Raw genomic sequence first — 24273 nt, forward strand, 5'->3', positions numbered from 1 at the left:
AACTCAAACTTTTCTTCCCTATTTATCCATTAATATTACAATAACATGTCACTCAAAAACTTGTTAGGCAAGCACTTTTTAAAGGTTAGGCAAGAGATTTTCTTCTGATCATCACTTTTACCAAATGCGTTTTTTCTTTTTCAGAGACTCCATGCTTGGGGGCCCTGACAGATATATGTCTTAGGCATTTAGCGATTTCACTAGAGATTTGGGCCTCAGGAAGGATGCGGGGTCAGACTGCCCTCTCTATGGCACCCAAACTCCCCTTCTTACCTCTCCCTGACTTGGTCATGCTGTCTAGGCCTATTTTGGGCCTGTTAGCTTGGTTGCTAAAGTTCATGCAGTAAGCAATAGTGGTTCAAGCACATTACTGGATTGTAGAAAGGGATTTGCCACCAAGGCAACATATCAGATGTGCCAGCATTGAGGGGGGATTTGGTGCTGAGCCTGGCATCACTATGTATTCTGAGGCTTTGGTATTGATGAACCCAAAAGCTCTGTGATGCAGCCAGAAGATGCCAAGAGCCAACTGAGAACAAGGCAGGAAAAGCCATGACCCCAGAGCACTCCTGAGTCAATAGACAATTCAGGAATAAGAGGCAAATCAGGTCTGATTATGCCACCTGGTATGCCATCGGCACTGGTACTGGTGCCAAAAATCACAGTTCTGAACTTAATGGACACCCTATGATCAGAACCAAAGTTGATGGCATAAGCTCTTAATGATCTTAGCTCGAGGAGCAGTTGGATGGAGCTGCTCCATACTATGTGCCAGAAGGACTAAATTACCAGTCTGAACTCTTCTTTGAAGAAAATAAATCTCCCTGCACTCTGGTACGGTCCTGATTCGTTTTATGGCACCTCTTCCTCACTACACCAGAGTAGGAGGAAATGCCACAGTCCAAACATGCAGTGGCATCATCTGTTGGATCCAAAGGCAACCACCAACCAGACATGGGTGTCAGTGCTGAAGTGAGACCCGCAGCCAGCCAATTACCTGATAATATTTCAACACTAAACCTAAGGTACTAAGCAATGAATACATACAAGAAACATTCTAAAAAACAGAGATTGAACATGAGTGGAAGACCACGCAGAGCTTCAGCCATTGGTGGTAAGAAGGAACTGAGGTGATTGGGACAGGACCGTCCTGATATTTTCAGGATGGAATCACAGATGCTGGACATGAGTGCCCCCCCCCCCCTTGGGGGTACCGCTAGGCAAAGTGCTGCAGTTCTGGTGCACTAGGTACACACACACCTAAGCAGGAGTAACTGACTACAAAGGATGCAGGTGGGGCACTGGCCATTTGACCAACCCCTCACAGGTCCCACCCCACGGAGGGCTGGGATAATGCTCTCTCTGCTCTGGGTACCACCCCTGCCCTACGTCTTTCCCACTCCTGCTCTGCCCCCACCACACCTGTTCCCCCAAGCCTCCTTCCCCCCAGTGACATGGCCCCAGGAACTAGTGTGGGTCTGACGCACACAGCAGGGATCTGGCCCACCTGCACTCTGCAGTGGTGGCAAGGTGAAGTAGAGAGACATGGCTTTGTTCCTTGGCTGCCGACTGCATCACTCCACTTCCCAGTACAAAGTGGTGGCAGTCCCACCCCTCTCCCAAGTGATGCACCAGGAGCTGGGGACCACAGCTGCATTGCTCCAATTTCCACCATGGCCACCAGTCAATGTGGGGAAGGAGAGAGATTCTCTCATCGGACACCAGACACCCACTTGTCCCCCAAAGCACCCCAGAAGCTCTGTTGCCTTGCCCCTCCCACTCATGATGTTTGCGGAAGGGACAAGGCCTTGAGATGCGCCCCCCCCCCCACATTGTCAGTGCACCTAAGTAAAATACACAGCTGTAACTCTTCAACAAATACCAATCCCTGTAGTACCCTACTAGCTATCCCCTCCCTTCCCCGCCAAACTTGATATATTGCTATTGACTGTCAGTGGACAATTTTCTGTTTGTGGGAGAATTAATTTTTCTAGAAAGATATGGAGACACAGTATTGAAAGATTTATTAAAATCCGTCATCCATCTTCTTTTATACAAAACTCTCCTGGGGATAGAATGGAGAGTTCTACTTAAAAATTCTCTAGTGGCACAATATTCTCCAAATATATTACACCTACCGCCCTACTGCCATCCACAAATGAGAAATAACAGTTAATCCGAACTGAGGAATTAGTTCGGATTAACTTTAAACTGCTGCGTGTAGCCGCGGGCAGTTCGTTCGAACCAAGGGGGATTTAAAAATGTCAGCCGGACCAGAACATGCAAATAAAGCCCGGGATATTTAAATCCCGGGCTTCATTTGCAACTCCGGTTGCCTGATTTGCCTACCTAGCTTGAATTAACGAGCTAGTGTAGACATACCCTTACTTAGAGGTCCAAATATCACATTAACCCTTTTCACAACAGCATCACAATGGGAGCTCGTGTTCTGTTACTGGTCTATTATGACTCCTTCTCCAATTCCCCTCTTTCTAAAATACTGTCCTTCATTCCATTAGCATGGCCTGCTTTGCAAGATATGTTTTTAATACAGCTGTGCAAAGTTATATATCTTGTGTGAACAGGCCCAGGTTACCAGGCAATCCAAATCATTCTATGACTGCTTTTTCTTCCTCATTATTTCCCATTCTTATTATTTACCAATCTTTTTAGCATCTCCAACTTTATCAGGAGTGATTTTAAACACTTGCATCTCTTTAATCCAGCAACCTGGGGAAACAGGGTATGTTGGATTAAAGAATTTTCTGGGTCAGAAAGGGCCTGTGGGGTCTGGGTGTGAGAGGGATGAGGATGGAGTATGTACTTGTTGCCCCCCACCCACCTCTGGAGCGCATGTGGCTCTGTGCACCTCACCACTCCCTGACACCACTGCTACAGCAGTAACAGGAACACTACTGCTATAGCAGTAACAGGGAACAAGCCTTAGGAGAAGCATATCACTGAGTTGCTGTTCCCCCAGCTGGGGAGGAGAGGGAGAATAGAGTGACAGTAAGCAGATGTGCTTCCTCCTCTCACCCTGCCAGCATCCATACCATGGGTGTTCCCAGATCAGGGACACCTGAGTATGGAGGTTCAAGCACATTTACTTCCAGATCACAGGCAGCTGTGTTGATTAGCTTTGGGCCCAGCATTGGTCCCAATAGGTTTCCGGTACAAACATACCCATTTGATGATGATTCCCCATTGATTACTATTTTTTGAGATCTGTCAATTAGCCAGTTCTAAATGTCATTGACCTGTACCTTACTAATACTACATAGTGTTAGGTTTGTAGAGTCAGAAGAGTGGTCCATTTAGTCCAATGTCTGCTATTACAACACAAACTGCTTTAGAGAAAGGTACGAAAAATCCTGCAGTATCCAAGATGGGATAATCTTCTCTTTGCATTAGGTTTCTTGTGACCCCAATGGCAAAAGTTTGGCATTTACCTAGAAATATGACCATTACCCATTTCAATCTAAAAATATCACTACTATAAACATGGATGTTCTTGTTATCTGAATAAATGCCTACTCCTTTTTCAATGCTGCTAAGTTTCTGGCTTCAGTGATCTATTGCAGCATAGAGTTCCACAAGTTAACCATATGATGTGTGCAAAAGTATGTCATTTTACTAATTTTCCATTTGCCATCTTTTAGTTTAATTGAGCATAGCTCTGATATTTCAGTTCCTGACTCTATAAACAGAAAAGAGTAGACACAGGGTAAATACCACACCAATATCCTCTGTAGTGAAAAGTGATACAGATTATTCATTTAACTTCTCAGCTAAGTACTCATATTCCTTAATTCTTCCTTTCCTCCCTTGTGCTCCAATTGCACCACAGACAATTTTATAGCCATTCTTGCAACATTAAAATTTCTATCTATTCATCATGGAAAAGAGAAGAGCTTTGTAATCATCTAATCTTTAATGGAAATGAACTAAGGGGGACCAACAGAGTTTCTGCAAAATAACATATATTACCAATTGGAAATCACAAGTAAATGTGTATAGACTCCAAAATTACACATACACTAAAAGTGTTAAAACAAATTGCTGCTTTACTTTAGGGTTCTAATCCCAGTTCAGCAGCCTATCCTTCTTTATCGCACATAAGCATGTGCTTAGCTTGAATATGTGTTTATGTCCCATTGCCTTCAATAGGTCACAATCACATGGTTAAAGTTAAGTGCATGTTTAAGTGCTTTGATAAACTGAGGTCCTGTGTATTTCTTGCAATTGCTTATTGGTCAAATCCTGACATTCTGGGATCTTAAAAGCCTTTGGGTTTTGCCTTTTCATTGTTAATAATCATTTGTTGTCCCCATTCCAACACAAGTACTGATTCACCAACACACACACAGACCTTGAATACTCTCTCAAAGACAGACTCAGATATTCTTATACACACCAAAGTAACACCCATCAGAATTTTGCCTATAAAGTCTCTGCTTCAAGAGCAAATGCAACAGAACTTCTTAGCATTGTCAAAATAGCTTTTAAGAAAGACAGATCATATGAGGACAAATGTCAGCCCTCAGTTCAGATCCGCTCATTTAGTTTTATTATGGACCTGAATTGGACAAATGGATCGATTCCAATAAAAGAGATTTAATCTGTGAAATACATCATCATGGGAAGGTACCTTCAGCTCCCACAACTGCTCACAGCTGACTATTGCTAGGATGGGGAGAGGAACAGATAGGCCCCTTGCTCAGATTTGACCCTTATGGATTCATGGTAACCCTAAGACTTCTGGCATGAACCCTGATATATCCAACTTTCTCAGACTGGTGTGGCCACATGTGATAGATAGTTCCATTGTGGGCAGAACAAGTGAGCAGTCCAGGGACTGACTCCAGTGATGTTCTCTAGCATGCATCATCCCAACAGCGTGCTCTCACCCAAATTCTCTACAGCTGATGGCTCTTTAGCTATGAAACTCTTAATAATTCAGCTATTTGCTTATGAGCCTATTTAAAACCCACTGAACTCATCTGACAAAGAAAAAGTTTGACTGTCTTTCAGTCTGCTTTCAGATTAAAAAGGATACAGGTCAAGCTATTATTGCCCATGGAACATTCTGGTGAACTAGCAGAGATGGATAGCGTTCATAAGCAATTTCGAAAGCCTTTATGACGATACTTCACAACTGTCCTTAATGATGAATGGCAGTCATCAGCTTTGAATGAAAATTTCTCCTCCATCTTCCTTCCCAAAGAAATGGCATTATTGCCTTATTTTCTTACTATAATTTATCAGCCTCAGAATATGGAATTAATGACTAATTCTATAATTATATGCCACATGCCAAATGAAGAAATAGCCTGGAAGGTTAGCTAGTTATTATAGGTTAAGTTATTAGGTACAATACAGATCAAATATTGATTATTATATAAACTGTAATGCTTAGACCCCAATGAAAATGCACCATAGACAGGACAAACAAATCTAACTGCCCTGATATTGCACAGTGTTATCTAACTGAAGACTTCCAGTAATACAGAATTATACGTCAGTTATGAAATAAAGAGATATCCCAGTCTGTCCCTTTTAATCAAACTAGGATTTTTTTTCCATTTCTTCTGGAGCTATTGTTGTTCCTATAATTTATTTTTTTCTCCCAGAGAAACCCTTGTCATATTTGTTCCCCATACACATCTCCACCACCATATGTATGATGACAAGAAAGTCGCAGGCAGGAATAGTTAATTAACCAATGTACAAGTTACCACGGAGTATTTATAGAGATTATGAAAAGCATTCAGCATTGGCCTCACTGCTCCCTTTGATGTCAGTGATAAAACTCCCACAAAATCCCAACCCACAATGTTTGCCCTTGGTAAATGAGGGTCTCAATTAGGCTACAGTTATCTTTGGAGCAGGTCTTATGTCATAGTGACAGCCTTGATTGGGGGTTATTGTGATAGAGGACACAAACCTGGGTTCAAAATGCCTCTTATCACAGTGAGAAGCACGAAGTGTATCATCTGAGGAAGATCATTTAATTATTTCAGTTGCACAAGGAAAGGGCACTCCCAGAGCACTGTGGGGACCACAGGGCAACATTCTTCACTTGCTACTTAACTTAGGAAAGTTTTACCCTTCTTAGCTGCAAATCTCTAGCTTTTTTAAATACAGTTGCTTTTTAGGAAAACTTATTTTTCTACTTACAGTTTTGGTAGGTTGATTCTGAGCTATTAATGTGGGGGAGCACTGCCAGGGGAACTTGTGGCATCTTCTCTGTGTCTTGTAGCAACTTCAAAAATACCTTTTGTGAAAAAGAAAAATAAATGAGATCCTTGTGTGCTATAACTGGCAGTCACCTTCCATCACCTAAGGTATTAGGCCAAGATGCACCACTCCACTCCACTCTGCTGGAACATCCTATAAATTACTGATCCAGTGTGATTACTTTGGGAGAGATCTTTCCCTCTGATGGAGGGAAGTGACTATCCCATGGATTCAGGAACACCATATGGAGAGCTGCTGACCCTTGCACACTGCTCTATGGTCCTCTCTGCCCTCTACCTGCATAGCTATTTCTAGAACCATGCTGTCGTTGAATCCCAGTTGCTGAGTCACAGGATGTATGGGGTCCAGGGTTAATGCACACTAAAAGCAGCATTAACTCTTCACTGGTATTCCAAGTGGATCTCTGTGGGTTCAGCAGTAGTAACAGTTCCCTACCCCGCCTCCTTACACTCCTGACCCAACCCAGAAAACTCTACAGAGAGCTGAAACCTTGGAATTCTAGCCAAAGAGCCTCTGCAGGGATATGGGGAGTAGGTGGACCATCTCCCCCACTCTATCTTCCCCAGACTAGATTTGCCAGTCTAGGCCACTCATGGAAATGGTGGGGATGATTTAGTCCTTTAAGAGCAGAGATTATGCAGACATAAAGATAACATAATGTACAATTTGTAGCCAACTCAATTGCCATCTGCACACAGACACCATGAACAATTAATTTTTTTTTTAAAGATTGCAAGGTCTTGGTTGAGAGATGTTAGTGTATTTGAATAAAAGTGACAGGCGTATAATTTCCATCAGTACATCTGAAAGGTACAAGCTTTGGAAGAAGAGATGGAGGAAAGTTAATGGAAGTTTTTTTAGAAAACTAGTAGTAATATTTTCCATGGATGTAATAACCTAGAGGTAAATCTAGCCTTCAGTTAACACTGGCAGATGGCTAATGGGGCCCAGGCTACAGTGCTGTTTAACTGCGGTGCTGACTTCCAGTTTTGGGGTGGAGCTCAGGGTCTAGGATTCTGTGAGACGAGAAGTCTACACTGCAACTTAAAAGCCACACACCCAAATCAGTTGACACTGGTCATCCATGGGTTTTTTATTTCAGTGCAGAGATACCCTAAGAGGCATATATAAATGTTACACAGTATCCAATGGATTTGCCTGACAGCTGCTATATTGTGCTCGATCCTGCTTCTATACCTTACGCCTGCTGCAATGAACAGGAAGTTCAGGATTAGAATATTGGTGGTAGAGGTGCTTGAATACTGCAGTAGAGTGCTAATAGTGACTCATGCATTGTTAAGGCACTTACTCACATCTCATTGTAAGCCCGACAAATAAAAACTCAAAAACTTCCTTGCAAGCATATGTTCCCTTTGTTAATTCACACTCTCTCTCAAAGCCACAAAATCATTTTTGGGGGAAGGAGGAAAGAAGAAAGAGAAGGCATAGGGAGATTTTAGAATAACCAAAAAAGAAAGCAAAACACATACACTACTGGGGTAGGTAGAACTGACTGCAATATTTTCATCTGAATTTGACTGAAGAGATACCAAGATAGGAGATATTGAAAAATGAGCATTTTCTGAATAACCATTTTCTTCCCCAAAAAGCCATCTATAACAATACCGCATTGTCAAGAAACTTCAGATTTTGGTTCAAATATAAGCTTGCATACCAAATCAGCAGATTTTATAACTCCCATGAGCACCTTTCAACAGAGGTCTCACAAAAATTGTAAGTAACTTGGACTCTATGTTGGTGAAACCTCCTGTTTATGATTGTCAAATTCTGATTATAACAATGTTAAAAAAAATATTCATGGCCATATTTAATTGCTCCAATGAAGGAATCCAATATTGGCTATAACAAAAGCACACAGTAGCAAAGGAATCCACCATACAGTGGATAATAAAAGCTGATCGATTTGATATACATTATCTTTGTGGCAAGGCAGTTTCTTGTTCTATTGAGAAACTACACAGATTATGTTTTGTTTAGTCAATATAATTGCCATTTAATAGCGATGATGGACTGCCAAGCTAACTGTAAGTGAACTGTTTTGGCCATTAGCTCAAGGACAGAGAAAGTTAAACGTCTCATGCTGTTTCTGTATTAGAGCCTACAGGGGACACTGACTGTCCAAACCCATATCTTGACAGACTCCTTTGGGACAGCTTGATGCTACATACCGGTTTCCAATATTGACAAGCCAGGGGCTCATAACTAAAAACAAAATAAATACCCATCTCTAATTAAATACTTCTGTCACCCACCGTAGTATTTTAACTCCTCAATGCCACTTAGTGTCAGGAATGTATCTATCTATTGTACAGATAGAAACAAAACTGTACAGATTGTAACTTGCCCAGTGCCCCCAAAGGATGTCTGTGACAGAGCTGAGAACTAAATGAAAATACTGGTGCCAGTATTAGCATCTCTGAGGTAGAAGAGGAGATTTGAGGAAGGAGATGTATAGCCCCCCCATAACATGTCATTGCAGATGTGTACCTTTAAATGATGGGAGAGAAAGCCCCCTTAATGAGGGAAAGAGAGAAGAAAATAAAAGCAGTTGATGGAGGAAGATGTTCAAAAGAACTATGAAAAATTTTGGCAACCAAAGTATCAATCTACTATTTCAGCAGCATTTTAGGACCCTCCAATACTGATTAACCCAATTTCTACTGTTAAAACGAAATAAACAAGTGGCTGCTGGTCAATAACCTACAGATGAAAGGGCAACCAAGATCCTGGGGAATAACATGAAGGAAACAGTCAGGAAACAGGACAACAGAAGAGAAAGCAGAAAAAAATAATCAACATAGTGATATATTAAAAATATTAAAGATTAAACACTTTTTCACTAATAAAATCTCTTATTCTTGTACTAAGAATGACTGAAGTCCCCACAAACATTTCAATGAATTGGGAAAAACATGACATATTTAGCTTTTTTTTAAAAAAAAATAGAGATAGCACTGAATCAGAACTCCAGCCCTGAAAATCTTCAGCTTTAAGGAAATTCAGATCAAGATTTGGGAATGTTTGGATCCTTTATGGGTCTATATAACTATACCCTTTAATGATACATGGGAATTATCAGGTTAAATAACCATGTGGCAGTTCTGATTCGTAAGTACTTTAATATCACCAAAAATCTTTATTCCAACTACCACCATTTTACCTTAAACATATACATTTTATCAGAACTACAGAAGTAATTTTGCTTTCTTTTTTCATTTGTGTGTGTGTTTATTTTTAGCCTTTCTTCAGAGCGGGAATGTCTCAGTCCTGTTGCAGCTGGAATCAGTGGCAAATATCCCATAGATTTAAATTGTGGAGGAGTGTGCTAAGAGCTATTTATTGCATTTCTTGTGTCAACATCAGGGCAGCCAACAGACTTCCTCAGGCCCAAGGAAATGAGGGTGGTGGTTCTGAACCCCCAGAAGAGATGGAACATTGAGCAGAAAGGCAGGCTGGGGTTAGTCTCCCCTAGCCAGCCCTTCTGTGCCACCCAGCCCATGCCACCTTGGGCTCCAGCAGTGATTTAAAGGGCCCAGGGCTACCTACAGCCATTGCCACTATGACTGCAGTGACCAGAATTCCTGAGCCCTTTTGAATTGCCAGGCACCAGGGCAGCTGCCCCCCTCTTCTCCCTCCACTCCTCCCATTATTGGCAGGTCTGGTTGACAGAGAAACTGATGCACAAGAGATCTAGGTTTAGCAAACACCAGAAACATGCTTGTTAAGCTATAACATTCAGGGCTTGTCTATATAGCCAGCAGTTTGAGCTACATATGAGTGAACAGCATTCCAAATGTATGGAAAATAGGTACATTGTAGTTTAGGCCTGCAACATCCACAAGGGGGTTACAGCACAGCACATGACTGTCCATTGGTAGTCACCAGAGCAGTGGTACAGTACAGACCTAACCTCAGAAGAAGAAAGCTGACAGTTGTACAGAGAGTCTGCCAAAAGAAATTGCCTGCATTTCAGAGAGCCAAAAGCAAATACATTACAAAGTCACTGGTAGATTCAGGCCAGGAGGAACACCCAGCCCATACATAACACAGAGCACCCAGCTCCTAAGTAACACAGAGCACAGAACTTCCCTGAAATAATTCCTGATTGAGCTAGAGCATATCTGACACATGGATCAATGAGAGATCAGGGATGTAAGGCAGACAGCCCAAGCAGAATGCAAAACAGACATTAGTATTAGTAGAACTAAGAACCTTTTTCGTTTTTCCATTGAAACTCGCTTTTTGGTTGCAGATGAAACAATTGATGGATCTGTATCTGTATCAACACAATTTTTCCAGGAAAATGTTTGCTACCTAGCATGGATTTTCTGGTTATTTCCCGAAAGAAACATTTTCAATCTGGAAATGTGTGTTTCATCATAATTCTGTTTTGCAAAAAAAAACTCTGATGCACAATGAACACAAATTTCAAAAACCTCAAAAACTGTAATGAAATGGACTTGATACCCCCTAGCCAGCTCCAAGCATTATGTTGTGATTTTAATAAACCATGGTCCTGATTCTCCTCCCCTCCTCACGCTCCCACTCTTGGCTTATTGCTATTATAATATTTCAAACTCAGAAAAGGGGGAAACAGTTAAAATCAAATGTGGCTAACATGATAAAATGGGTTTGACACAACAGTGACACATTTTCCAAAAGCAAGTTGCTTCATAGGCATAAGTGACAATATAGTCTTCCTTGAAGAGTTACGATTTTGAAAGGGTGCAGGTATCCTAAACAATGGACTGAAAAAAAATACAGGAAGCAGGCCGGGAAAAAAACCTAACCTCTGCACAAACAGTAACTTCATACATTTTCTCTTTCAAAATCAGAGTTCTTTGTTTCTAGATTGAAGTGTCTGAATAGACTCAATAGCACTATTATACGTTATCCATTTACTTGGCAGTGCAAAGAGTCTTTTGATGAGAAAATAGAGAATGAGGTAACAATGGGAAATGACAGAAATCAACACAGATGAACATGCTAGTTTTCTACAGTGTACTAATATGTGTTGCCATTTAGGAAAGCTTATTTGCTTACCTGCAGAAAACAATCAGTGGCAGGTACCCTGAAACTGACTGATCCAAAGCATTACACTAATGAATTTTATATGTTTGCTATGGTTTGTTTCTGTAGCGCTATAATTGCCCTTTATGGAAAAGTCTTTTAAATTTTAGGAAAATTTTCCTTTAAAGGAAAACACCTTTACATTTTAAATAGGTTATATCCTTTCCATACAAATTTTAAAACCCTCCTCTGTAATTTCAAAGAGGAAGACAATTTTTCATAGGCGTCTTTGACTCACCTAGAATTCTACAGCGAGGATTACATTCTAAAGAATGGCTATAAAACCTATAAATTATCTTTATTATTATTTCATTGCTCTTATTGAAGGGGTGCATTAGCTATTATACTCCAATGTAGCAAAAAGAAAGTCCCTGTTTCATTGAGTTTATCCATATATTTGGTTCTACAGGGCTTTGTGATAAACGTCGAATCTCATTTATTCGTGATTCTGTTTAATAATGTAAAGGAAACCATTACACTTGCTGATATATATTATTTAATTGCACCCCAATTGAATAAATGGATCTGTAGATATGTCCAAAACTGCAATGAAAAACCCATGAAACTAAGTTGTAGAGCCCTGTTCAGCTGAGTCACACTTATGGAGCTCTAGCAATGGGGCTATATCAGTGTAATTGTTCTGGCTTTGGCTGGAGTAAAGGCTCTGGGACCCTGACCCATGCTCCAGGTTTCAGAACTCAAAGGTCTAGCTTGCACAGGAATGTCTACACTGCTGTTTTTAGCTCCACAGCCTGACCTCACAATCCACTGACCTGTGTGTGGGCAAGCCCCTTAGATATATGAAAGGTCTGACTTTTACAGCACTACACATAGTTCTAATGTATGTTCAAATTACAAGGGCTCTCAATTTTTCCAGGCTACTGTACCTCTTTCAGGAGTCTGATTTTTCTTGTCTACCCACTTAAAAAGTCTTGCTTCACAAATTCAGACAAAAAATTCAAGTGTCACAGCACACTATTCCTGAAAAATTTGCTCTCTTGTTTTTATCATATAATTATAAAATAAACCAGCTGGAATATAAATATTGTATTTCAGTGTATAGTTTATAGAGCAGTATAAAAAAGTGATTGTGTGAAATTTTAATTTGCATTAACTTCAATTATGCTTTTTCTGTATCATGTTGTAAAACTACCAAATATTGTGATGAATAGAGGACCTCCTGGATGACCCTGGCATACTCTCAGGGGTACACATACCTCTGTTTGCGAGGGTACAGAACAGAAGGCATTTAGTAAATAGGGGCTATTCACATCCCATCATTATAGTCTTGTCTGTATGAATATGGATTTTCATTTGTTTTATTTGAAAATAAAATGTCAATTCTAAATTGGTAAAAAAAAATTCCCAGTGTTTCAAACTAGATAAAAGCTAATGGTTTTTAATATCTAACCACATTACTTTCCACATGTTTACTTCATGTTGCAGAGCTACAACAGATCATTAATGTCCCTGATGACAGGCTTTTTAGAGTCTTGGTTTCATAAGCCCAGAAAAGAAATAAGTGTCTTCCCTAGAAGACATTCGCTTCTGACTGCTGCTAATAATGCAACATTTCTTCCCACCCCTTAAGGGCATGGTGTACATAAATGATTGATAGCTTACAATATATGCATTGTGTGGTAAACTCTCTCAAGAGATGCTCGATTACAAAAATATGCATTTTGCATACTTGTCATTTGTTTTGTTCTTGATCACATCCTAAGTTTTCTTTCTGTACGTAGCCCAGTTTGGGTGGTTTTCAGAGCTAAGGGAGATTACTAGAAAGATCTTCATTCCACAAAGTGCTGTGGAGTGGATTCTGCCATCAAATCAAAATATAGTCTCCCAGTTACTGAAAAAAAAATTAGCTGCAATCTTTTATTATAATTTCAAGCAGTTCAAAAAATAGGGACTATTAATGATGGATTAGGGAATTTTGAAATGAACAGATAGTTGGGATGAAAAAAAATCAGAAGAAATCATTCATTCCGTGGTAAAACCAGTTAAACAGTTCCATATTAGCCAGATTAGAAGCAAAAGTAATTTTGTAAGAATGGCTATTCTTGTAAGAGTTCCAGTCCAGTTCTGCCAACCCCTGAGGTTTGTTTAGTTCAGAGAGAACTCAGAGACAAAAGGACACAGATTTTTGAGAGTTAGCTTGGCTGTTCAGTTCAGATTTCTGATGTTCAGTCTCAGCTAGTTCAAAGCTCAAATTTTTCTGATGCTAAGAATTAATGAGAGATTTGGGCTGACAGTGGTTTTAGGTTAAAGCAAGGTCATGTAAAAAATTTCTGAGATCAATAGAGATAGAGAAGAACCTTCCAAAAGGCAATATAACCTGTGAGGATAAATCTGACTGCCCCGGAATGAATTACAGAAGGAAAGTGGTTTTTGCCCTTAAATTATAGAGCAAAATATTTTTTTTAAAATCTATATTCTGTATGAGATTTTCTTTCATGCTCCCTTCAAGGATTTATTCTGAAATGTTAGGTAGTAAAAATCTGGTCAAGAAAGTTAGATAGACGCCTATGAAGCATCTCTAATCACTGATAGTTACTATATGGAGAGAAACACAATACCTCTTCCAAAGTGGTGTCTGAAATGCCATAGCCAGTCACATGTAGATGTTCAAGGTTTTCATCCAAAGCCTGAAAGAGGCCTTTAAAGGAGATCTTATCTGCTTTTGCTGGAATTACATAGGTCAGCTCACTTCCACTGTTCTCTTTTAGGAATGCTTCTGGGACATAGGACTGTACTAGAGAGGTCACTTGAACAGTATACTTAGGCTCCTCGATTTCAAACACAGAAGGCTAGGTAGAAAGGAAAAATAATAATAAACAGAGTTTATATACCATCAAAAAGTTGTAAAGCATGTCACACTTTACACAGTGCACAGTTAACCTGTGGAACTCCTTGACAGAGGATGTTGTAAAGACCAGAACTTTAACAGAGTTTTTTTTAAACTAGATAAATTCATGGAGGTTAAGTCTATCAACACTTATTAGGCCAGGATGGGTGGGAACGGTGCCCTAGCCTCTGTTTGTCACAGACTGGAAATGGATGACAAGTAAGGGTATTACTTGATGATTACCTGTTCTGGTCACTCCCTCTGGGGTGCCTGGCATTGGCCACTGTCAGAAGACAGGATGCTGGGCTAGATGGACCTTTGGTCTGACCCAGTATGGCCATTCTTATGTTCTACAGGTTGAACCTCTCTTACTTAACCAAGACTCTATGGTCCAGCAACATCCTTGGTCCATAAGGACCACTGATATTTATGTCCAGAGAGTCCCATGGAGGGCAAGTGGCTGGGAGCCCTGCAGCAGTAAAACCAAGAGCCCAGCAGTAGGGCAGAGATCCGGTGGGTACGCTGCAGGGGGGCCGGAAGGCAGCGGGGCTGGAGCCCAGCAGCAGAGCTGCCACCTGGTGGCGAAAGCACCCAGGAAGACTGGGAGGTAGCGGGGTTGTCCGATGGTGGGGCAGCACAACCAGGAGCTTGGCAGGCCTAGTACTGTCCAGCAATGCAGCTGTGTGGCAGGACAGGAAGGCAGTGGGGCTGTCCTTTGGGCCAGGAGCCTGACAGTAGGGCGGCCTGCTGGTTAGGCCAGGAATCTGGGAGTGGGGCTGCCCAGCAGGGCAGCAAAAAGCCCGGCAGCCTTGCTAACATGAGGCAGAGCTGCCTGGTGAGGCCGGGAGGCTGCCTGGTGAAGCGAGGCTGAAGCCCACGTAGAGCTGCCACCTGGAAGCACAGCTAGAGCCCAGTGGGGGGGAGGGGCTGCCCCGCAGAGCTGGGAGCCCAGCAGTGGGACTGTGTGTGCAGCGGCAGGACCGCCATGGTGGGGCCAGGAGCCCTGCATGCAGGAGGGGCTGGCTGAGAGGCTGGCAGCAACGCCATGGCTGGGGGCAGGTGGAGGACAGAGAAGGGTGAAAAATGATGTTCCCTGACCAGCAAAGTCCCTCAACCGGGACCAGTCTGGTCCCCAAGGGTGCCAGACTAGGGGGGTTCAACCTGTATACCAGGGCTACTCAACTTTGGAAGCCCTGGGGGGCACAATGATATCCACAGCACATGCTGAGGGCCGCAACTTAAGCGCAGTTGCAAATATATGCAAATAGCTTCTTTCATACATAGATACAAAGATTGAGGCAAGACTACACAACATGCAGGACCCATTTATGTCAGATCTGCTGATATTAATAAAATGCAGTATTTACCCAATTTCCACTCATATGACAGCACTTTTAATGAGCAATGACAGTTCAGCAATTTAACTACTAAAACACATATCAACAGAAGACCATTATATTGATTACTTTTTTGTTTTGGCTTCATAATTTTAACAAATCAAACAAAAACTGCCAATACAATATTACTGAAATATAAGTACCATCAGTGTGAAGTTGAAGGCACCGAGCGGTAAAGTCGCCTGGCTAGAAAAGGAATCCAGGAATCCTGCTTCCGAGAATCCCTTCCTTTCCCCTGCTCGCCCCACCAAGCACCAGCTCACAGAGCAGAGACTGGACCCCTCCCCCGAATCTAACCAGCAAACCCACTGCCCACCTATAGGAAAGGAAAGAAGTCAGAAGTTTTAACACCCAGTTCCCTGCTCTAACCCCGTGCCCCTGCCCTCCCCCAGAACCAGGCACCTCCCAGCCCCCTGCTCCACCCCAATGCACCACCCATCCCCCAGAACCAAGCACCCTCCAGCCCTCCCTCTCCAATCCAATTCCCCTCCCATCCCCCAGAACCAAGCACCCTCCAGCCCTCCCTCTCCAATCCAATTCCCCTCCCATCCCCCAGAACCAAGTATCCTGCCAGACCTGCCTGCTCTAACCCAATGCACCCACCCTCCCCCAGAACCAGGCACCCTCCTGCTCCAACCCAATGCCCCTCCACGCCCCCAGAGCCAGGCACCCCCAGCCTCCCTGCTCTAATTCAATGACCCTTCCATCCCGCAGAGCCAGGGAGATAAATCTAGTGGGGTGGAGCGTGGGTCTCACTGGAGCCATGTGCTTTTCCCTTCAGGCTCTGGGGCCCGTTCGCAGTGCGATTGTGAATGGTCCAGGCGTGCGGCACCGAACATTCCACTGAAGGCACATGCCACTGACCTCTCCCCGATCTCCTTTGCAGGGCAAAAAAATCTCAGACATTTTTTCGTCTTTTAAAAAACCTGGCCAGCCAGCGATTTAACATGTAAAAACAAGGACACGTCCAGGAAAAACCGGACGTGTGGTAACCCTACCCAAGCCCTAGTGCAGAACTCTCTCACCCCGACCTCGCTCCGCCGAACTCTCTCACTGCCCAGCTCTGCCACTGCCTTGCCGCATGCCTCTCGCCACCCTCAGGAGCTCCTGCACACGCGCCGACATGGCCTGGCTCAGGGAGGCACTGCTGCTGTGGTAGATGTGGCAGGTGTGCTCTGCTGCGCCTTTTGCCGCTCCCTCCCCCTGAAAGCAGCTCCCATACATGCCCCGATGTGGCTTGTCTCAGTGCCGCGCGGCTTCGCTCGCAGGGAGGTGCTGCCGCTGTAGCAGACATAGCAGGTGTGCTGTGCCACTGCCTCTTGCTGCCCCCACCCTCCCGCCAGATCCTGCGCACATGGCCTGGCTCAAAGTCACGCAGCTTGGCTTGTGGCTGGGCACTGCCGCTGGAGTCCCAGTGTTGAGGCAGGCAGGTAGCCCAGGAAGTGGTTCAAAGTGCCGCGGGCCACATGCGGCCCATGAGCCGCGTGTTGAGTAGTCCTTCTGTACACTGAAAACAAGTATGGAGCCTGGGCTGGAAACACCTTCCATGGATGTATAATCCCAGTGAAATTTCTGGGTCTACTCTGAGCAAGGGACTGCTCACCATGAGTAACGAATTACAGGATTAGGTCTCTATTCAGAAAATCATCAAATTACTAATTTTACTATGTTGTTAGATTATTTTATATGCAAATTAATTGAGTTCTGAAGGTTGTGAAAAACATTTGTTATATATCAGGGTTAAATAGACCAAGTCTCTCCCGCATCCCTGATAACGTAAAGTGAAGGCAATACCACAATTATCTTGCATTTAAGTTACTAACAGTGTTACAAGGTTCCCTCAGGAAAAAACAAATACACACAATATATCACCATTCCTTAGCCAGAAGGGCATATTGTGCACAGTTCCCTCACCATACCTTTTTTGTGAGTGTTAGACTGTATCCCTGGCCATATGTTTCCTTCAGGTAAGAGGGAGAACCATAACATCTCAGCTGCCCATGCTGCAAGATGGCAATATGATCACTGAGCACTTCTGCCTCATCAAGATGGTGTGTAGTGAAGATCAAGGTGCGACCTACCCAGGAAGAGCAGTAGACACTGATTAACACTATTTTAAAATGTTCTCTCATGAGACACTTTTTTTTTTAAAAGAGGATTCTTAAGAGGGTAGTAATTCTACAAATGTATAAGAGCACTTCAGTATACAGAACACAGGCACAAAATACTTGCTAACACATATCCCATTCACACTCACTGACATTGTACATATAAATCAGTGCAAAGATTAGGATGGAATTTAAGGGAGACAGCAACAAGCAGTTGGAATTTCAAGGGTGGGAAGGTTCATTTCATAAGGTTAAGAAATTCTTAAAATCTCTTAACTGTGGTAACAGTTTCAATAGATCATTCACTGTGGTTTAGTCTAGCTAATAGGGAACTGAGGTGCCTGCTACTTCAGAAGCTTGCATCCTACTGTCTGTTTTAGCTCATGACACTAGAAAATTACTGGAATGAGTTAACTGATTAGCATTTCCTTTGGAAGAAAAAATATATATAACCACATGGGAAACCAAAAAAAGGAGAGTTCTCCAAAAATGAAAAATCAAAGTCAAGGAGTGATGAAGCTAGGAGATAACACTTTTAATCCAGAGCAGGATCAGCATGGACTGAAACCTAAATTGAATATTTATTAAAAATACTAGATCAACCATCCTTCCTGAAGACAAAGAGAAGGTAGCTCTGAGTTTTGGTTGGCTGTTTAGGATTTCTGTTTACCAACTGGAAAGCAAAATACTATTCTGAACCACCCTTTGAGGGAAGGATGTTAGCCAGAACATGACTTGAATTTGTACCAGCTCTGTACTTCAACAGAATGTCCCAGATTTTCCGACGGGAACATGGATCCACGCCACTGGTGGGCTCATCTAGAACAACAGTCTTGGAGTTTCCAATAAAGGAGATAGCAATTGAGAGCCTTCTTTTCATCCCCCCAGAGAGAGCTCCAACATGTTCATGCTGATGGTGGGATAAATCCACATCATTCAGGGCTCTGGAATAAAAGCACAAATAAAACCATGACCTTTAAGAATCACAAACCTTTTTTATTTTTTAAAAAAAGATCAGCCACCACATCATCCCAAACCACAATGACAGTGATCTAAAGTCACATGTATACAAAAAAATCATGGGCAGTTCAAATACAGCACAGCACATAAAACGGTTACAATTTCTTCTTGTAGTCACTGAGAAGTGATAGTAATAATAAACAAGATCTTATTTTTAACTGCAACCCCCTTATAAGCCTCATGAAATATACTTTTAATGACCATTTCATAGGATTAAAAAAAAAATCTAAATTATAGGACTCAACAATGGTCCAGTGAAGTTACTGAGAGTCTTTCCATTGACTTTAATAAGATTTAGATTAGGCAGTATACAAATCTGGAGAGAGAAGGAAACAGGTGCATAACTGAAGATAGTTCAAAGACTTTGAAGTACAGGCAGTCCCCAGGTTACGTACAAGATAGGGACTGTAGGTTTGTTCTTAAGTTGAATTTGTATGTAAGTCAGAACTGGTACATATTGTAGGGAAACTCTAGCCAAACACTTCTCCAGAGCTCAGTTTTATTCTCCCACACCTCACTTCCCTCAGTCCTTTATTCTCAAGCTGAGGTGTCTGCTGAGAAAAGCCGCTCCGCGTCTCCCTAGTCTGCTGGGGGGAGTGCTAGCTTCACGTCTCCCTGGTCTGCTGGGGGGAAGCAGTTAGTGTGGAGTTGCCTCACCCCGTTTGTAAGTAGGGATCCGATGTAAGTCGGATCCATGTAACCCGGGGACTGCCTGTATTATTTAATATGCATATAACCACATAGGCACATTTAAAACTGACACGTTGGTCTGAAAGAAATAGTTATAAGAACTGGAATCACATTCTCCTTCTCTTTACAAAACAATATCTTTCAGATCAGACTTGCAAAGAGGTCTCCCCATGCAAACACTTACATTAACATTTAGCCTCATTACACCAATGAGACACCACACAGAAGCAATGGTAGGAAGCTCTGATGGATTCAGTGCTTGTAAATAGGTGCCAGATTGCAAAGCAAAGCCAACAGAACAATATGAACTGCAGCAGAGAAAATTTCCTCACACTTCTCAACCACTGTGGTTTAAGAGTCACTTCTTAAAAAGGGGGTAATTTATTTGCCATCGGCTATTTAATCCTTAGCCATTACTTGATGCTGCCTCCATTTATTATGTGGACACCTGTCCAATAAAAACTGGACTGCAAAACCACCAACTTATTTCACATGTCATCCAACAGCCATTGGCTTCTAATTGCTTTCAGTCACTATCAATCTGGGTTTATTTGAACTGGCAAGCAAAAGACAAGATATTCCCCTGCTTATCTGCTGAGTCATTCATCACAATACATTCTAAATTCAAGTAATTTTTCCATTTTAAAGAAAGCAAATTCCTACAGCAAAGTGCTGGCTTGATATAAACATATATACAGCATGTTTTCTAACCTTCTGAGAAGCTACATTAAAATCGCGTGTTGCTTTTTTTAGAAAAACAAAATCTTACTGTTTCCTCTGTTAAAAAAAAATCTCATTTCTGTAATAGTCTTAGCAACAAAGGCTTAATTCAATACATATGTTCTGCTTCCCATGAAAACACCCAGTTTGTGACAAGAACCTATTTCCTGAACCTTTGAGAGTCAAGTTATTACATGGTCTAGAGTATTCAGTAGTCCGAGTACTATAAACCACTTGAGAATTTTTTTAGGTCTTGTCTGTAATATTCTTACTCTAATTTTCATTTTTAATTTCATTGCTGAAAATTAAAATCAGTGAATACATTTATAAGCCAGCATTTCAGAACACAAACTCCATCCTTATCACTCTCAAGATTCCACTAAGCAGGGCTGACTCTTCTAAGATGAGGCTTGCTTTATTCACTAGTGGTTTTGGAGTAGTTATGAAGGACAGTCTATGTCTACATATAGGTTTCTGGCAAGGCAAATAAGGACCACTGACCTACTGACTTGCTGATGTAACTTTTTCTTTGCCCACAGAGGTGCTTTCACTGAGCCATAGAACAGCAGATGCTCTCGCACAGTTAAGGTGTCAAACAGCACATCATACTGTGGACAAACACCCATCTCCATTCTGATAGCAGTCAGATCAGTATGTATATCCCTTCCATTGATGATGATGGTCCCAGAGCTGGGTGGATACAGGCCTGTTAACATGGATCTGAAACAAGATATAACAGTGTCGTGGGTCAGAAGCAGAAAAAGAGCTCTGTGGAGCAACAAAGCTTGCCTTTTTCACCAAAAACAATTGATCCAATAAAAAAAATCATCTTATCCACCTAGCGCCTGACCATAACAAACAATTAGTTGACAACTAATTCAGTCAACGCACTACATTCAGGGCACATTTTATGTTGTATCCTGAATTTGATCTATTCACTTATTTCAATAATTTCTTGGGTCACAGCTGCATTATTTAAATGACTCTGGAATGTGTGTGGAGGAAACCTTGTTATTAATGCAAAAATGGTCATTAATAAAATTATAATTTACTCTTACAATGTTAGGTCATTACAAACTTGCCTGCAACTTAACTGATTGTAAGAGAGACCTACATTTATTTTTATACTCAGTATGCTTAGAGATTTGAACACATTTTTTGCTTTGGTTGCTTATTAAATGGAAAGTTGCATTTTATTACATGTAATTCTTTAGGCAATCTTCTTTCTGTCAACCACTGACAAATTTCAAATGTCAAAGCAGATACATTGGCCATAAAATACCTGCATGTTTATACAGGGTCTAAAATGTAACTTTAAGCCTCTATTTTGCTTTAACTTTCTATGCTATTTTCTTTTATATGTTTGGAAAGTATACAATGTTTTTGTGCCAAAGGTTTTGCATAAAATATTAATACGTAACTTTATTTGCATGATGTAAATATATTGCAAAGGAAGATCTTAAATCCAAAGACAGACAAATCATAATAAAGAGGTCTTATTAAAAACAGGACACATCTTTTGTGTGATGTAGATGTGATCTTGCCTATAAAAAAAACCTCTATATGATATTCATACTTTAGAAAGAGTCCTGACTTTCTTCTGAAGTAAGGATGCTTTGTTTAGAACAAACGGAAATGAATGCTTGAGGTGTTAACTTTAAAATTAAGATATAAAGTTGGCTTTCCTTTTACCCCACCCCTCACACACACTTTTTCAACACAAATCTCTAGTTTAAAACCTATTCATTCATTTAAATAAAGAATTTTCTTATTGAAAATATTTTCTTCCACTCAAAACACTAAGAAAATCCTGAATGTCTGGAAAATGTCTTACCCAAGCTGGTTACATCTACCTTGTGTTTTCCTTAAATGCTTGAAGAGGGCACCAGCTTCTTTTGAAGGTACAGCTGCAAATATTATATCTAAATGCAAAACATCCTGATGTCTTTGCTAAATGGTAAGCTGCTTCATGTATTAATATGGAATCCTCTGACCTTGCTGTGACTGATCATTAATGTAAGAAGTTATCTAGCAATGCTTAAGCAACTTCCTTACCAAAATCATAAAGGCAAGCAAGATTTGATTAGGAGAAAGGATAATAATTTATTTAATGAATATTCTAGCTAAAAAATGCTCTCTTCAAGAATTAAGTTTAACCCTTACAACATTATCTTGCCCATATGTAAGCTCTTTTAGTTAGTAAGAATACTCTGATCTAGGTCTCACTATTAAGTTTGGGAATAAGCTACTTTGGACTTCTGCCAGGACAGACAACTTTCAAAAGTATAACCAGTCCAAAATTCTCCATGGTCACATATATAAAAGAGTTTATAACTGAAGTAACTATTATTTAATTTTTGTCTTTTGGTTTTTTTTTATGTCTCTCTTTTCCTTTCTTTAATAAAGCAGTCAGTTCCTATCTGGAACGATTTTGCTTGTTCGAATAAGTTTCCCCTAAATCCTGGTAAAGAACTCCAGGTGACTAAAATTGTGGGAGTCATTCCACTGAATTGGTATTGTGAGAGAGAGCTATTAAAGTTTGTATGTAATTTTTAAATTAAAATAAATTGGCGTTCAACATCTTGAAAAACTCCTTAGAATTACACATATGCTTTAGGTAGATCCTCAGCCGATGTAAATTGGTGTACTTCTATTAAGTGTACTGGAACAATATCAACTTTCCTGTAATAATGATGGAAAAGTTTCTAATGCAAACATTTTTTGTTTAAACCCAATCTCAATTATTCATTATGTTTCTTGCTATTTCCTGAACAAGGTTCATTTGCCTAGCTGGAGGGCTATTCAACTGATCGGTGTTTCCTGGTGTGTAGCTGGAACTGCAGGATAAAATCTCTAATTCCCTATTTATGTAGGCTCAGTCCTGCAGTTCTTACCCATGTTAATCAAGTTTTGACTGAATCTAGAATACAGTTCATTCTAATTAGTAATTTATGTAGCTACAGGGGTTGAGAAAAAATAGTCCTAATTTTCAATATTTCATTAATGTAAAGGGCAGAAATAGATTAACTTTTTAATTAAACTAGTTATAAAAAAATAGTTATTTCTGCCTCTTTTCAGATGTCGGATCATCCTCTTCAACGTCCAGGAAGAAAGTTTGCATGGTCAGTAAACCTCTAAAATCTCCATCTGATGCAAGCACAAGTACACATGCCCACAATAACCCCTTGTTCCCATCCACCACTAAAGCTGCTTAAAATAATATTTTTACCATTGAAGTTATAGTGAATAGGACCCCATATTCCACTGCAATGTATTTGTTTTGCCGGTGACACCTTGGCCCAATAAATTGATTTAAGCAGCCTCAATGATCTCTTTTACATGGTAAAAAAATGTGCAAGGACAGAGAACAAGCAAGGTGATAGAGTAGCTCTGCTAACACGCTGAGAATATTTCAAAACACCAAATAAGGTAAAATGTGTTTTAAGACATCATACATAATCGTAGTCTTGCCAGCTCCATTGGCACCCAAGAGCGCTGTTATTTGATCCTGGTAGAAAGTAAGAGTGAGATCTTTAACTGCCATCTTTTTGTTATCTGTGTATTCTTTGGTGAGAGACATCAGCATAACTCCTACGGCGGTTCCTCCTTCCCTCACACTTTTCTCATCTTGGGGCAGAGAACCTATAGACATGAAGAATAAGTCTATAAAAATACTGTCAGTTATGTAGTGAAGATTAATTGTCCATTTAAACTATAGAATCAGGTTGTGTACATTAACAAAAAGATGCCAATTTATAACCATAATGGATCGAGCCCAAGATTAGGCGAGGTATCTAGCCAATGAAAAGATTTAATTTCACCCAAAATAAACTTGATAAACAAGTGTGTGCATATATACACATAAGCGGTAATTATTCAAATGTTAATGACAAGTATTAAAATGTATTCCTTTAATAGTGACATTTTTACAAAGGAACAAGAAAAACTAGAGTTTGTAGACCAGAAAACAAGGGGAAAATATGGCTTGACTAAAGGGAATGGAGAAAAAAAAGGAATGAACACAACATTCCTTTCTCAGTAAGTCAGTAGAGTCAGGGTAGTCAAACACTGGAATAAATTGCCCAGGGAGCTTGTGGAATCCCCATCTCTGGAGATATTTAAGAGTAGGTTAGATAATGTC

General features: G+C 40.9%; 1 protein-coding gene across 1 annotated transcript in view; it reads right to left on the reverse strand.

Annotated features, from left to right (window-relative positions):
- Positions 1-24273, reverse strand: part of ABCA13 (ATP binding cassette subfamily A member 13) — a 267673-nt gene that overhangs the window by 121589 nt on the left and 121811 nt on the right. Inside the window, exons 36-41 of the mRNA XM_006136374.5 lie at positions 23588-23774; positions 20634-20852; positions 18450-18646; positions 17514-17671; positions 13929-14159; positions 6178-6274 (exon numbers count right to left, since the gene is read on the reverse strand). Coding sequence (XP_006136436.4) covers positions 6178-6274; positions 13929-14159; positions 17514-17671; positions 18450-18646; positions 20634-20852; positions 23588-23774 — 1089 coding nt within the window. The remainder of the gene's footprint in view (positions 1-6177; positions 6275-13928; positions 14160-17513; positions 17672-18449; positions 18647-20633; positions 20853-23587; positions 23775-24273) is intronic.

This window comes from Pelodiscus sinensis, chromosome 2 (genome assembly GCF_052426305.1).
Source record: "Pelodiscus sinensis isolate ZL-2025 chromosome 2, ASM5242630v1, whole genome shotgun sequence".
Lineage (NCBI taxonomy): Eukaryota > Metazoa > Chordata > Testudines > Trionychidae > Pelodiscus > Pelodiscus sinensis.